At 47.9% G+C, this 13,594-nt stretch overlaps 1 protein-coding gene across 11 annotated transcripts in view; it reads right to left on the reverse strand.

The window, feature by feature from the left end:
• The window catches only part of MED24 (mediator complex subunit 24), a 73,612-nt gene that overhangs the window by 21,917 nt on the left and 38,101 nt on the right, over positions 1 to 13,594 (reverse strand). For all 11 annotated transcript variants that reach the window (XM_048517677.1, XM_048517676.1, XM_048517673.1 and 8 more), the window contains exons 12-16: positions 5,701 to 5,787; positions 4,882 to 4,993; positions 3,900 to 4,042; positions 2,123 to 2,160; positions 538 to 620 (exon numbers count right to left, since the gene is read on the reverse strand). In XM_048517677.1, coding sequence (XP_048373634.1) covers positions 538 to 620; positions 2,123 to 2,160; positions 3,900 to 4,042; positions 4,882 to 4,993; positions 5,701 to 5,787 — 463 coding nt within the window. The remainder of the gene's footprint in view (positions 1 to 537; positions 621 to 2,122; positions 2,161 to 3,899; positions 4,043 to 4,881; positions 4,994 to 5,700; positions 5,788 to 13,594) is intronic.

Genomic DNA, 13,594 nt, shown 5'->3' on the forward strand with positions numbered 1-13,594 from the left:
TTGAGACCCACACATTAAATTAGGGTTGGGGCAAGGCTGGGAGAGACAGGCATTTTTAAAAAGGACTATAACACAGTTGTGTGGCTTCAACGGGACATGGGGAGGCACCCTGTCCCGGACACCATTGGTGTCACATGAGGGTTGAAAAATTGCTCCCACACCCCTCCCCTTCCCCCATACCCCCATAACCAGCAGAAGCCTGGGCTGCTTTTTCAGCCAGCTGCTCTTTGCAGTCAGATGAACTAAGTGGGGGGCAGGGGCCCGTGGGAGGGGCAAAGAGTGGGGGCGGGGCCATAAGGGACGGGGCCCAGGCGCATTTGCCCCCACACACTTCTGATGTAACACTAGCACCAAACCTTTAGGTGTCCATTCCAGATCTTTGCACAAGCTTGACCCCTTTTATGCTAGATCATAAAGTATTCCATTCTAGTGCAGATACACATGAAAATGCTTTTCCAGCTCCACTCCAAGCAATGGGAGAAAATGCCTGGGATTCCCATCTGTCAGCACCAAGGTCAGGAGTTCCAAAGACCCTACCTCAGAACCGTAGGTCTGGGCAACATGGCACAGCATGAGGAAGGAGATATCGAAGAGAAGTGCTCTGACCGAAGCGGCTTTTGCTAGAGGTAAGGAGAGAAACCAAGGTCAAATGGAAGAGAAAACCCAATTAGTTCCTATAATCAGGAGAAAGAGGGAGAGGACAGGCAACTGGAACAGAAAATATTTTACAAGTGAAAGGACTGGATCTAACACTCTGGACACAAGGGTTTACACCAAGGAGCATGATTTTTTTAGCTCCCCATTTTCTGCAACAGCTGGGAGTAACTGACAAAGCGGGCAAAAATCCTCTCAGGTGTGAAAACGCTGAACTGGACCCAATCCATGAGTTTTTTTATTTTATTATAAAGACAAAGAAAACCAGTTTGGATTTATACCTTGCTTTTATCAACTGTAAGGAGTCTCAAAGGGCTTACAAACTCCTCTCCCTTCCTCTCCCGATAACAGTCATCTTGTGAGTTAAGTCAGACTGAGAGAGTTCTGAGAAAACTGTGACTGGCCCAAGGTCACCCAGCAGGCTACATGTGGAGGAGAGGATAAACAATTCCAGTTCACCAGATAAGAGTCTGCTGCTCATGAGGAGGTGTGGGAAATCAAACCCAGTCCTCCAGATTAGAGTTCACCACTCTTAACCATGCAAACAGTACACGGTATCATTTGATTGCTACAATAAATGCTCTATATGCAACACAACAATACTATATTTTGGTTTTTCTTTCAGCTATATGGATTGCTTCATACTTTTTTTCACTTCTAAAAATGACAGAGGGGAGCCATTTTTCTAAGAGATCTGGGGTATTTTTGAGATTCCAATTGTGTTGAGAACCTCTAGTTAGTATAAATCATACAAACTAACCAGATTGGTACCCATCGACTTCCTATGTATCGATTATTGCCACAAATAAGGGAAGGGCAATGTCAAAAACCTGAAAGGCCCGGCTTTGAGGCCGGCTGGAGAACCTGTTTGGTCCCATTGGCCAGCTTTTTGCAATCTAGTATGGAGGTCCGAGGGATGAATACAGGTGAGTCATTTTAAAAGCACACATCTAGAAAAACAGACATCAGCAACCCACACATGGACACATACAAAATCCAGCTGGCTGGGAGCCCCCTCTCCCAATTGTCCAGTGGAAGGTCAGAAGGCCTTTGTCTAATCACATGCAAATGCATTCAGAATCCTTATCTTGGGGTTGGGGGGGAAGAGACGTGTGGATTCAAACATCACTCCATCCAAAGGACGCCAGCTATATTTGGGTGCTGGGAAACCGCTGAGAAAAATCCACAGCTGCAAACAAACCCTTTCCCTCCTGGGGCTGAAATTCCCCCACCGCAATGCTACAAATTAAGCATTAATCAGAGGAGAATGGGCGATGAAAAAAAAAATGACAAAGAGACCCCAGTGGTAAGTCAATGCCACCCTTGTTGCCTTGGGAATGCCAGGCTGGTACTGACTACACTGCCAGGCACTGGGGCTTATTATCAGCTCTGCCCACCCCTCATATCTTGCCACTTAACCCATGAATGCCCTGAGTCCCAGGGAAGCGGCAGCAACTCTCGTACTTACAGCTTTCAGCGTTTATCTGCTTGGTAAATTCATTGAGCCTAAAATGAGAAGGGGGGGAAAAAAGAAAGGCAGTTATTTTTGACACAAGAAAACAAACCAGATACCCTGAATTGTTTCCCAGGGGTGTTTTTTCAAAAATCAATGCAAGATTTTTAACATGCAAAGTGCAACATCAGGTAGGCCTGAATTATTCTCCCCTGCCAAAAAGACCGAAAAGCAAGGTTTTGACTAAGGCTGAATCTAGCCAGGTCTTGAATTCAGGTGCTGCTCTGAGCTAGTGAACTTCTGTTCTGAAGAAAGCAAACCCTAATTCCTGTCTACATTCTTTCGCCCCCCCCCCCGCCCCCAAACCCAGGCCTTGCAATAAAACCTTTTCTGCCCACCTGATGCACTCTCCCCTTTAGCTGCTCCTTTAAATGGATACATGTTGAGAAGAATTGTGAGCCGGGATCTAACCATGCAAAGCTACACACCCCGCCCCAAATCTTCAACTAGCAAACTTCAACATGATCCAGCCATGCCCAGATCCAGCAGATTGTCAGCCAGATGGACTCAAGTTTGATCCAGCAGGCTCTTTCTTATGTTCTTATGAGATCCCCCAGTCCAAATCTCAGCGTCAGCCAACATAGAGTGTGACTGTCCAAAGCAACCACAATCCTGAAAAGTAGATTGGAATTGCTGTGAACACTCTAGAATGCTGGACAAATAATGTAGGTGCCCTGTGAATGAACAAACTGAGAATGGTAGGATTTGTTTTCAAAGGCATGTGGGGTTTGAGACAAGGGAAAAATTATCCAGGGTGGTTTGCAATAAGCAGAATTTGGGCGGCCACAATCAGGCCTTCCTCAGCCCTGACTACAGCATGGAGGAGGTGATGTTTGGCCTCCAAATCTCAAGGTGTTTCCCAACCTAGAACTGTAATCACCCCCCACCCCACCCCACGTCATTCCATGCTGGGGACCAGGTGGGACTCTTGCCAGTCTGGTAATAAAGAACAAAATAAAGGTGATGCATATTTGCAAGATGCTCCCGCTGGTCTTCATCAGAGGTGTGGGGGACGGGGGGGAGACACCAGGGGACACTGATAATGCAATGGCATTGCATCAAGGATTTGGTTTTGCTGTAAGGTAGCTGGGAGATGGCTGCTCAGAGTTGCCATGGGCTCCTCTAATGGCCGACGCCAACCTAATATCCTGCTGGAACTTGCAATCACAATTCCCTGCCTCAGTTTCCCCATCTGTGTGGTGGAAACTCTAATCCATAGGGGGGGGAGAGAATGCAAAAGGAAAGAGAGAGAGAGCGCTACCCTTTATTCATCAGAGTGCCACTTAAATGATTAATGATAGAGTCCATTTATTCCAGCCTTGCACGGTGGCTCCCTGTTGAATTGTGTCTGGAAGACAAAGGGCCAGTTCAGAGAACCAAACAGGTTGTGTCGTGCATACAATGGTGGTTGGGAAGAGACCGCTGGTTGACTCACTGCAGAAGGTCCTCAAAAGGTTTAGATGTACAGATACATCCTGATTCAGGGATTCAGCCACTGATGGGAGCTGTCCACGCCCACTTCCAGAAGACCATGTATGCTTTTTGACCTTGATTTCATTTGTGCTCTAAGACAGGCGCACTTTGCCCTGGGGAAAACTGGGCCTTCTGGCCTCTCTCCGCAATGATTCATATGTACCCCCATCTCTGCCTGTAGCTTTGGAGGTTCTTTGCTAATCTTTGGAAGAACTCCATCTCCCATATTTTAGTAAGGGCATAGCCCACACAAACTCACTTGATAAACTTCTGAGCGAAGGATTTCAGCTTTCCTGTAGCTGCAGCTGCTGCCAGCAATAAATCCAAGCTCTTCCCTGACAGCATGTGTCCCAAAACTCCCAGCAGCCCTTCAGGTGATTTTGAGTGGTCCGAATCCATCGTCTGAAAGGGGAGAGCGGCAGAGAAGTAACATAAAAGCAGAGGAAGGAAAGAGATGTAGCTTGGAATGAATCCTGATCGGCCAGCAGCAATACTGCACAGAACACCAGAGGCAGAAGTCACTGGGATTTGGGCAGTGGTGGGATTCAGCCGGTCCGGTTCGGGAGAATTGGTTGTTGAGCCCCTCACTCCCCCTCCCCTGGGAGAGGGAGCAACAGGGCCGCACCACTGGTCCAGAGGAACACGGCCCGATTGGTTGGCCTGGCCGGCCACAGATCAACCTGCGTGCCTGCCAGGCTGTGCATCCTTCGGGGGAGGCCTGCTGGCGCCTGGCAGCAGCCGGGTGCCAGCAGGTCTCTCCCAAAAGCCGAGCTAGCCAGTGAGGCATGTGGCCCTGGATTAGCACCTGCCCTCCTCCCCAAGCAGGCCAGTGGCAGAGGTTGGCAGCAGGGGGCACGTGGTGGGGTACGTGCAGCAGGGATGTGTGTGTGTGAACCAGTGGTTGAGGGATTAGAATCCCATCACTGGATTTGGGGAAGAGGTTTCTAGCTCCCCAGCTACATGCAACTGTGGCCACTGAGAAAGCAAGGACTTTGCTGCCTATTCCTGAAAGCCACATTCGCTTAACTGACTTTCCTCCCAAAGCACTTTTTTTGGCACAGCATCGGAAAACCATTTCCTTCGGCCTGCCTGCTTCTGGCAGGGGACCCCAATCTTTAAACCTGCGCATTACCTTTGGAATCCTGACAATGGTAGCCCAAGATGCAACCACAAAATGGCCACTATGGGAGGTGGAGCCAGCCACAATGTGGAAAGTGGAGAGCAGGAGAGGGCTCACTCACTTTTAGGATGTTGGTAACTGTGGGCTCCGCTCTCAGGATGAGGCTCGGGTTGGGCTGAATGTTGGCATTCTCGGCGGAGCTTAAGCACGGCGCGTGTTCTCTGTCGGCGGTCCTGGGCAGAGTGGGAAGAAAACCGGTCATGGTTTGCAAAAGGATACATAACTTGATAACAAAAACACAACATTCTGGCTGTGTCACCCATTGGCTACACACACCCACCCTCCAAGAAAAAAAGAGCCGCCTCTTTGCAAATGGGAAATCCAGGATCTAATCCAAATAATTTAGTGGCCTGGAAATCTTGGCCAATCCTAACGCTGGGGACCAGGTGGCCGCATGGTTCTGCAAATCACAATAACATTTTGTCTTCTTAGAATTCAACAAATTCAAGGAAGCCGGTTTCCAGTCCTTATGGATGTAAAGAAAGTGCGGGAGGTGCAATATGGCTAATGCAGGAACTAATAGAGTAGGGGTGGCCAACCTATGGTGCTCCAGATGTCCATGGACTACAATTCCCATCAGCCCCTGCCAGCATGGCCAATTGGGTGGCCAACCTATGGTGCTTCAGATGTCCATGGACTACAATTCCCATCAGCCCCTGCCAGGATGATGGGAATTGTAGTCCATGAGTACCATAGGTTGGCCACCCCTATAATAGAGTGTCAGACCATGATTCTTCGGCAGACAAACGTCACCTCCTCCATGGTGTGGTCAGGGCAGAGGGAGGCCTGACAATGGCAGCCCAAATTCTGCTCATTGCAAACCACCCTGGATCATTTTACCCTGGTCTCAAACCCCATATGCTTTGAAAACAAATCCTACCGTTTGGCTTCCAGGTTCTCCCTGTTGGCTTCAGTGAGCAGGCCCTGTTTGCTACATTCCTGGAGAAGAAAGTTGATGCAGTCACAGCTGAAACAGTCACAAAAATGGGGGGAGGGGGAAATACATGTACCAATGTCAGAAACAATGTGGTAAAGGACAGGAACAGAGCAGAGCTTTACAATGAATGCTGAAGGACACACAACAAGTAGAAGAGGAGATGGTGGGAATCACGGCTCTAAAAGAAGGAGAGTACAGCCCAGCGGTAGGGAACCTTTAACACTCAAAGAGCCATTTGGACCCGTTTTCCGTGGGAAAAGAAAACACTTGGAGCCGCAAATAATTTTTGACATTTAAAATAAAGATAACACTATATATATAGGGTTTTTTTTAACCTTTTACTTTGGTTATTTCCATTCTGAGAAGCTTTTAATTTGGCGGGCAAGCGATGAAGCCGGGCGGCCTTATTCCTTTGCCGCTTCAGCTGGGAGGAAATGCCCGCCTGCTTACTCCAATGGGGCGGGCGTAGAGAGGGAAGTCTCGGCTGCAGCTTCCAGCCGCATCGCGGAAGTTGAGGCACCTACTTCCTGCTGTCTGCAGGGCAGGCAAGGATGGGGCCGGCGGCTCGGCTCGTGGAGCCACAGTGCAAGGGCAGAAGAGCCGCATGCGGCTCTCGAGCCGCAGGTTCCCTACCACTGGTATAGCCAGAAAAAGTGGAGGTGCATAGAGACTTTTATTTCAGTGGGTTCTAGGAAGAAAAGTGGGTTTTTCTACCAAGCTTTACAGTACAAAATCCTTTCCCACCCCCTCCCCACACAACAGACACCTTGTGAGGCAGGTGGGGCTGAGAGAGTTCTGAGAGAACCGTGACTGGCCCAAGGTCACCCAGCAGGCTTCATGTGGAGGAGTGAGCAATCAAACTTGGTTTGCCAGAATAGAGTGCACTGCTGTTAACCACTACCCCATGCTGGTTCTCAAGCTCTCAGCAGCTGTATTCCTGCTCTAGGTGGCTCAGGCTAATCTTTTTTAACTGAATGTTGTTGGCATGAATCCCAATCCTTTCTGCTCACAGAGGGGCATTCTTCCAGTTGAAGACTTTCCCTGCAGTACATGAAGGAGAGATTCTTGATTAAAGGGGTCTTCAATCAAGGGACTTCTCCTGGAAGAAAGTCCCCTACTAGCAGAACATACGCACGAGATCTTGCCCTCTGTTCTTGCTGCTGGAAGTCACCTTGAGTCTGAGCAGGCAGACTCTGTTGTTCCTCTGGTTTTACCACAGATCTCAGAAGCAAAATCACCACAATGGGACTCAGGTTTGTTAAACAGATGGTCTGCCAGCACACCCAACAGTACAGCCAAGGCAAGCAAGAATCTCCAACGGGGAGCTGGAGGAAAGAAGCAGCGAGTGTCTGCCCAAGCCATCTCATTACCAACAGATATGGACTCCTGAAGTCCTGTCCTGCCTGGGCCCCTGAATTCAATGCTACTCAAAACAAGTTACATTGCAAACGTTTTGGCAGAATACAATTTGGCATCTTCTGATCATTTTTGGTCCTGAGATGTAAAACCATCTGAGGAAAAAAAAACACTGCTGCAAAAATTCCTGTGGGCTGGACCAATCTTGATCCTCCTTGATCTGAGACTGCAAATGCCTTAGCAGACCAGGTGCTCGGGAGCAGCAGCAGAAGGGCATTGCTTTCACATCCTGCATGTGAGCTCTCAAAGGCCACTGCGAGTAGCAGAGTGCTGGACTAGATTGACTCTGGTCTGATCCAGCAGGCTCTTTCTTATGTTCTAGGAATAATTGTTGGAATGGTTCTGCAGACGGATCAGTACAATGGAGCGGCACAAGTGACTGAAGAGGCATCCTGAACACAAGATCCAGGTTAGCGAAATCAACTGCCAGGAGAGGCTCCCCAAGGCCAAGGGCTCCCCAAGGTCAAGGGCCTTCACATCACCTACAACCTGGATCTTTTATAGCTGGAGAAGCCAGGGACTGAACCTGGAATCTTTTGCATACTGAAGACATGCTCTACCACAGAGATGTTGCTCTTCCCTGGTCCAGGAGTGCATTACTGTAGCACAACTGCAGTACTTGCAGGATTATTAATGCAAAGATCTTTGAGCAGCAAGGACGTTCTCACATCAGGTGGCACAAAGTGTTACATGAAGCCAAACTAGTGAAAGTTTGAGTGTTTCTGCACTGGGCATGGAAGAGCTACAGTATGCTCCAGTGCACATTCTGAGCCATAGGTTACGGCACGATTCAAGGCAGGCATGTATTTTAGCAGAACTGGACAATGTAGAATTACTGCCCAGCTTGGAGGCAGCCAATGTCTTGTGGGTACAGACCATGAATTCCCCATGAAACACAGCAAGTAGGTACAGGATATGTAAGGTGCTTGTATTTTTTTTTTTCATTAGTGGGTTTGATGCAAGGACCACCAAGGACTTCCAGGATCGTTATGCAGAGGAAGCCAATGGCAAATCACCTCGGTTAGTTTCTGGCCTTGAAAATCCTACAATCCTAAGCCTGCTGCAACTTAACTGCACTTTACTCACACACAGAAACTGTAAGCTTCCTGTCTAGCCAGAGATTTGGTCTCAGCAGCCACCACAATGGGCACCTGTCCCAACTTCAAGGATGCATGCCAGGCCTCCAGAAGCACTTCAGGCAGTTTTAATTAGGGAAAAATTGTAACCATTTCTGATCTATTGGACTGTATTCCAGACACATTTTGTACCCGACTAACCCAACTCTGAGTGCTGTTCACTTCAGACATTACAAGCTCTACTGGAAAATCTGGCAATGGATCCGATAAGACTCTTGCACCTTTAAGCCAATGGACTCCAGTTTCATTTTGCTCTAAAATCAGGGGTCTGCAACCTGCGGCTCTCCAGATATTCATGGACTACAATTCCCATCAGCCCCTGCCAGCATGGCCAAGTGGCCGGTTCCTCCAGATTAGAATACACCTGCTCTTAACCACTATGCCACTGTTGCTCCCATTAGTGGGAGGATGGTGCGTGAGGGAGTGGTCAGAATGCCGGGGACAGCACTTCCACCAATGGGCATGCAGGGCTGAGTTCTGAGGTGGGGGTTGTCATCTGAAGGCAGCGATTGGTGGCTGCTTAGAGAATTATATATGGTGAGATAGAAGACCATAAAATGCTATCAATCTAAATACACCTTGGGGCCTGTTATTTCAACTTATCATACTTATTGGTCGAATTTGCCCAGGAGGAGGGGCTAAGACAAAATCACGCCTAACCCACCCAACTAGATCTCAGAGCAACCAACCAAGTAAACAAATATCTCAACAAGGCAGGGGGACGGAGGCCAGCCATAATGGAACCATTGTTGCCTCAGTCACAGGCTTGGCGAAGCATCTCAGACTTACAAGCCCTGTGGAACTGGGCTAACGAATGTGGCTCTCCATGACCAGCGGAGTGAGGAATACTAACATATGCCCTTCTTCTAAGGGTGACTTATATTATTGGGGGGGGAGGGGGTTGTACCCTTTTTAGCCACTCTGTAAAACAAGCTCGGCTGAGACTTCTTGCCCAAGGCACTCCAGGCAGTTTCAAGGCTGATGAACATGAACGTCAACTCCATGTCCCAATCCACATGCTACACCCAGACCTGCAAACTATGCAAGTCACGTGAATTGCTGAGGTTTGCACATTTCCATCTGTCTGCTTTGCATAATATATTCTGTTTCTGCTGGACATGGTGGGGAAGAACTTTGGACCCTTTCAGGTTTCTGCCTGCACATTTTCAAGGTTATCTGCGAAGCATCCGGGGATGACATCTTTTAAAATGAAAACACACGCAAAAACAACGGTCACGATTCTTAGCATACTCAGCCCTACACTTGACAACCTCAGCACCTGTGCAGAAAAAAGTGTGGAGGCCTAATGAATAACAAACCTCATTCCTCCCTCAGGGATCCTTCACGGATAACCTGTCTGTGTAGTTTGTGCACACAGCTCTGGTTAGGGGGCTTAAGAAGAAGTAGTAGTGTTGGATTTATATCCCCCCTTTCTCTCCTGTAGGAGACTCAAAGGGGCTTACAAAGTCCTTTTTTCCCTCCCCCCCTCACAACAAACACCCTGTGAGGTAGGTGGGGCTGAGAGAGCTCCGATGAACTGTGACTAGCCCAAGGTCACCCAGCTGGCATGTGTTGGAGGGCACAGGCTATAATCTGAATCCTCCCCAGATAAGACTCCACAGCACTCAAGCATTTGCAGAGCCGATGTGAATCAAACCCTGGTTCCTCCTAGGATCTTCAGGAGTGCACCTGCTCTTAACCACTACGCCACTGCTGCTCCTTAAGCAAGCAAAGGGAAAAGCCACCCAACACCTGTGCTGACATCACTGGGGTAGAACAAAGCGTTCATGAGCCGGGCACAAGAAAATTGGACCCAACTGATTCAAATACAGTTTGCCAGAGCAGCACAGTCTGCCGCACGCATTGGGGACTTTTGTTATGCAGAACAAACAGTTCCAGTTGCGATGTCAACAGCCAGCCAGCTTGGGACAGACTGTTTTCAAGCCTTCCTGTTCTTCTTGGTCCCCTCCCGATGGGGACATGTCTGCGATATCCTGGACCAGCTGGAGAAAGAACGGCATCGAGAATTTGCCTTGACCAATCCCCATTCGAGAACAGAGGGTGCTTTGCTACCTTTGGTTTCCAATGAGGGCCGACATGGAGTGACACCTGCTGCCTCTGCCAGAAGATCTGATTTCAAACCCTGCTCAGTCACAAAGGCTCAGAAAGTAAACCCCACCCCCACAACAAAACTAAACCTCCTACCACATTTGACAAGTTTAAACACCCACACCCACTGAGATGTGCCAAAGTGATCCTTTCTTTAAGAGCTATGCGATTGGGCTGGTAGGAGACACAGCAGAGCCTTCTCAGTGGTGGCTCCCAGCAAATGATGCTGGCCTTGCGTTTACTCCTATGGGCACAGAAAGACCTGTGAAAACTTTTTTGTACAGACAGGAGGGAATTCATCCTGAGTATTCTCCTGGAGACAGCGTACTGTAGTTGCAGTTTCACCAATTTATAGTTCATATGGGGTATTGCGGATTTTCTGGGCTGTATGGCCGTGTTCAGTTGCGACTTCATGCCAAACTCTCTCCCTGCTCCCCCTTCTAAAAACGGGAATTTTAATTCTAGGCATGCCCAGAGGTGTGAGCCAAAGGTCCACTGGCTCTAAGCCGGAGGGCCATAGCTAAGTGCTGGAAGGAAGGTCCACTAAGCACAAAGGGAGAGAGAGAGAGAAAGAGAGAGAGAGAGACAGGCAGAGCCCTGCTCTGTATTCAGAAATATTTTCCTCTTCTCCTGATAGTCTGCACTGTTGAAAACTGCAAGCCACATTGGAGCCCGACTAGGAAGAAAAATGGGTCATAAATAATTAAATATAATACAGCATCCTGGAATAAGGGGGAAATCAGGGATGGGGAATGCCTGCCCAGTCACAATCTTCACAGGAAATGACCTGCCTCTCCTACAGACCACTCTCTTCCCCCCTCTCTTCCCTCAGCAAGCCAACTTCAGTCCTTTCTTAGCCTCCGATTCGCATCCTGTCTTCAATTAGTGGTGGAAAATGTCAACACAGAAAGGGGAAGAAAAAAGTTCAACCTAGAGAAACCAGATAACCAGCAAGGTTGACAAGAAACCCACCGAATACTAATGGATTACATATGACAAATTAATTAATCTTCCTGTTGTATCTTGCTTATCAGAATGTGGATTTACAGATTACAGAGCTACAATTCATTGTGACCTTGCTTACTGAGATATTTGGACCAGAGAGACAGTATTGTATAGTGGTTAAAAGCAGTGGATTCTAATTTGGAGAACCGGGTTCAATTCCCCACTCCTCCACATGAAGCCTGCTGGGTGACCATGGACCAGTCACAGTTCTCTCAGAACTCTTTCAGCCCTTGTAGAGGCAGGCATTGGCAAACCAACTCTCCAAGTCTCTTGCCTTAGAAACCCCAAGTTAGCTGTGACCAGAAGGTACCTTCCCAACATAACAACAATCTGAAAAATGATTCTTTATGGTCCTAACCCATTCTAAGGTCAATCAACTGGCCCTACTTCTTGTGTATGTTCTAAAGCTTGGTCAGAAAATGTTACATTTCGAGGCATGTTTACTTTAGTGTGTGTATTTTAACAATCTGTACCACTGAGAAAGGCCTAATGGCCAACATGTGTATGGCTTTAATGGAGAGCAGCAGTAGCATAGTGGTTAAGAGCAGGTGCACTCTAATCTGGAGAACCAGGTTTGATTCCCTGCTCTGCCACTTGGATCCTTTATCTGGTGAACTAGATTAGCCTGTGCACTCTAACATACGCCAGCTGGGTGACCTTGGACTAGTCACAGTTCTTCCGAGCTCTCTCAGACCCACCCCACAGGGTGTTTGTTGTGGGGGGGGGGGGAGGGAAAGGAGACTGTAAGCCCCTTTGAGTCTCCTTACAGGAGAGAAAGGGGGGATATAAATCCAAACTCCTCCTCTTCTTCTCTTCTAAAATCTACATATCTAATTCTCACAAGTGCCCCTGCCTGCAGATTCTTAAATCAGCAGATAGGGGGCACATTTCTACCCAACAGATTTTTCTGTAGACTTGTGGGACCCTCTCGATCAGCAGAAATTTTTTAAAAACCAGGGGGTGGGTGGGTTAAAATTCCTATTTTTAAAAAGAGCGTTGTCTGTGCATATTGGGGAGATAAAGGGGGTGCTGGCTGTGGTGGAGCTCTGGAGGCTGCAGTCGCTGGAAGCCATTCTGGACTCAGGCGCAGGTGCTGCAGGTCCAGACAAGATGGCAAGAGAGTGGGTCGGGGGGGGGGGGGGGGGGCTGTTCCTACCCTGAAAGGCTCCAGGTGAGCAGGCAAGAGAACACAGCTGGGGTGGGGGAGTCCTGGAGTCACAATGGAGGGAAGATAGGATTCTTCTTTGCGGGCCCTCACTTGTTTTTACTATTTAGAATATACTGAATGTAACAAATTTGGAATGTACTGAAGTTTGTGTTAATTTATTGCAAATACCCCATTCATTCTATTGTATGTGGCCCATTCATTCTTTTATTAGCTTTTTCTCAACATTCTTGGTCATCAGGCTTTAATTTGCCAGAGGCATTATATAATACACACATACCCTTTCCTGCATTCTAGTTCCTTTGGCTCCCACTAAGCATCAGTACCCTCCACAGTGTCTTCAGTTGTATTGTCCTTCCCCTTCTCTCAACCCACTGCTCCCCATTTTCATCCTCAAGTAATCGGCTGCCATCAAGTCTCGAAGTCAACAGGGTGGTCAGGGGCCCTGGCACAGTGGCACAGCATCTGCTTTAAGGGCACACTGCCCAAGGTTCGGTCCACTGGCATCACCAGTAAAAAGGATCAGTCGGGAGGAGTTGTGAAATATTTCACCCTTAGACCATGGACTGCAGCTGCCAGTCAGAGCAGATAATACTAGCTTTGACAGACCAATGCTCTGATTAAGTAAAAGGCAGCAGCAAGTATTCACAAACACGTGTGGCACATAGGTGCTGGCTCAAGCAATTTATATTACCTGTTAGTTTCTTGTAAAGTATGCCAAATTGTTGGCTATTAGACTTATCAAACTATTATGGACTTGAGAGAAGGTTGTCTTGTAATAAATTGTTGCATGAATTGGATTTAAAGTGGAGATATATATGTGTTATGAGATATAATAGTTTGATAAGTCTAATAGCCAACTATTTGGCATACTTTACAAGAAACTAACAGGTAATATAAATTGCTTGAGCCAGCGCCTATGTGCCACGTGTGTTTGTGAATCTTATATTGTTTTGGACGTAGCACATTAATTTCATAAGCTGCAAGTATTCAACATATCCCTCAA

This window comes from Sphaerodactylus townsendi, linkage group LG15 (genome assembly GCF_021028975.2).
Source record: "Sphaerodactylus townsendi isolate TG3544 linkage group LG15, MPM_Stown_v2.3, whole genome shotgun sequence".
In the NCBI taxonomy this organism is placed as follows: Eukaryota; Metazoa; Chordata; class Lepidosauria; order Squamata; family Sphaerodactylidae; genus Sphaerodactylus; species Sphaerodactylus townsendi.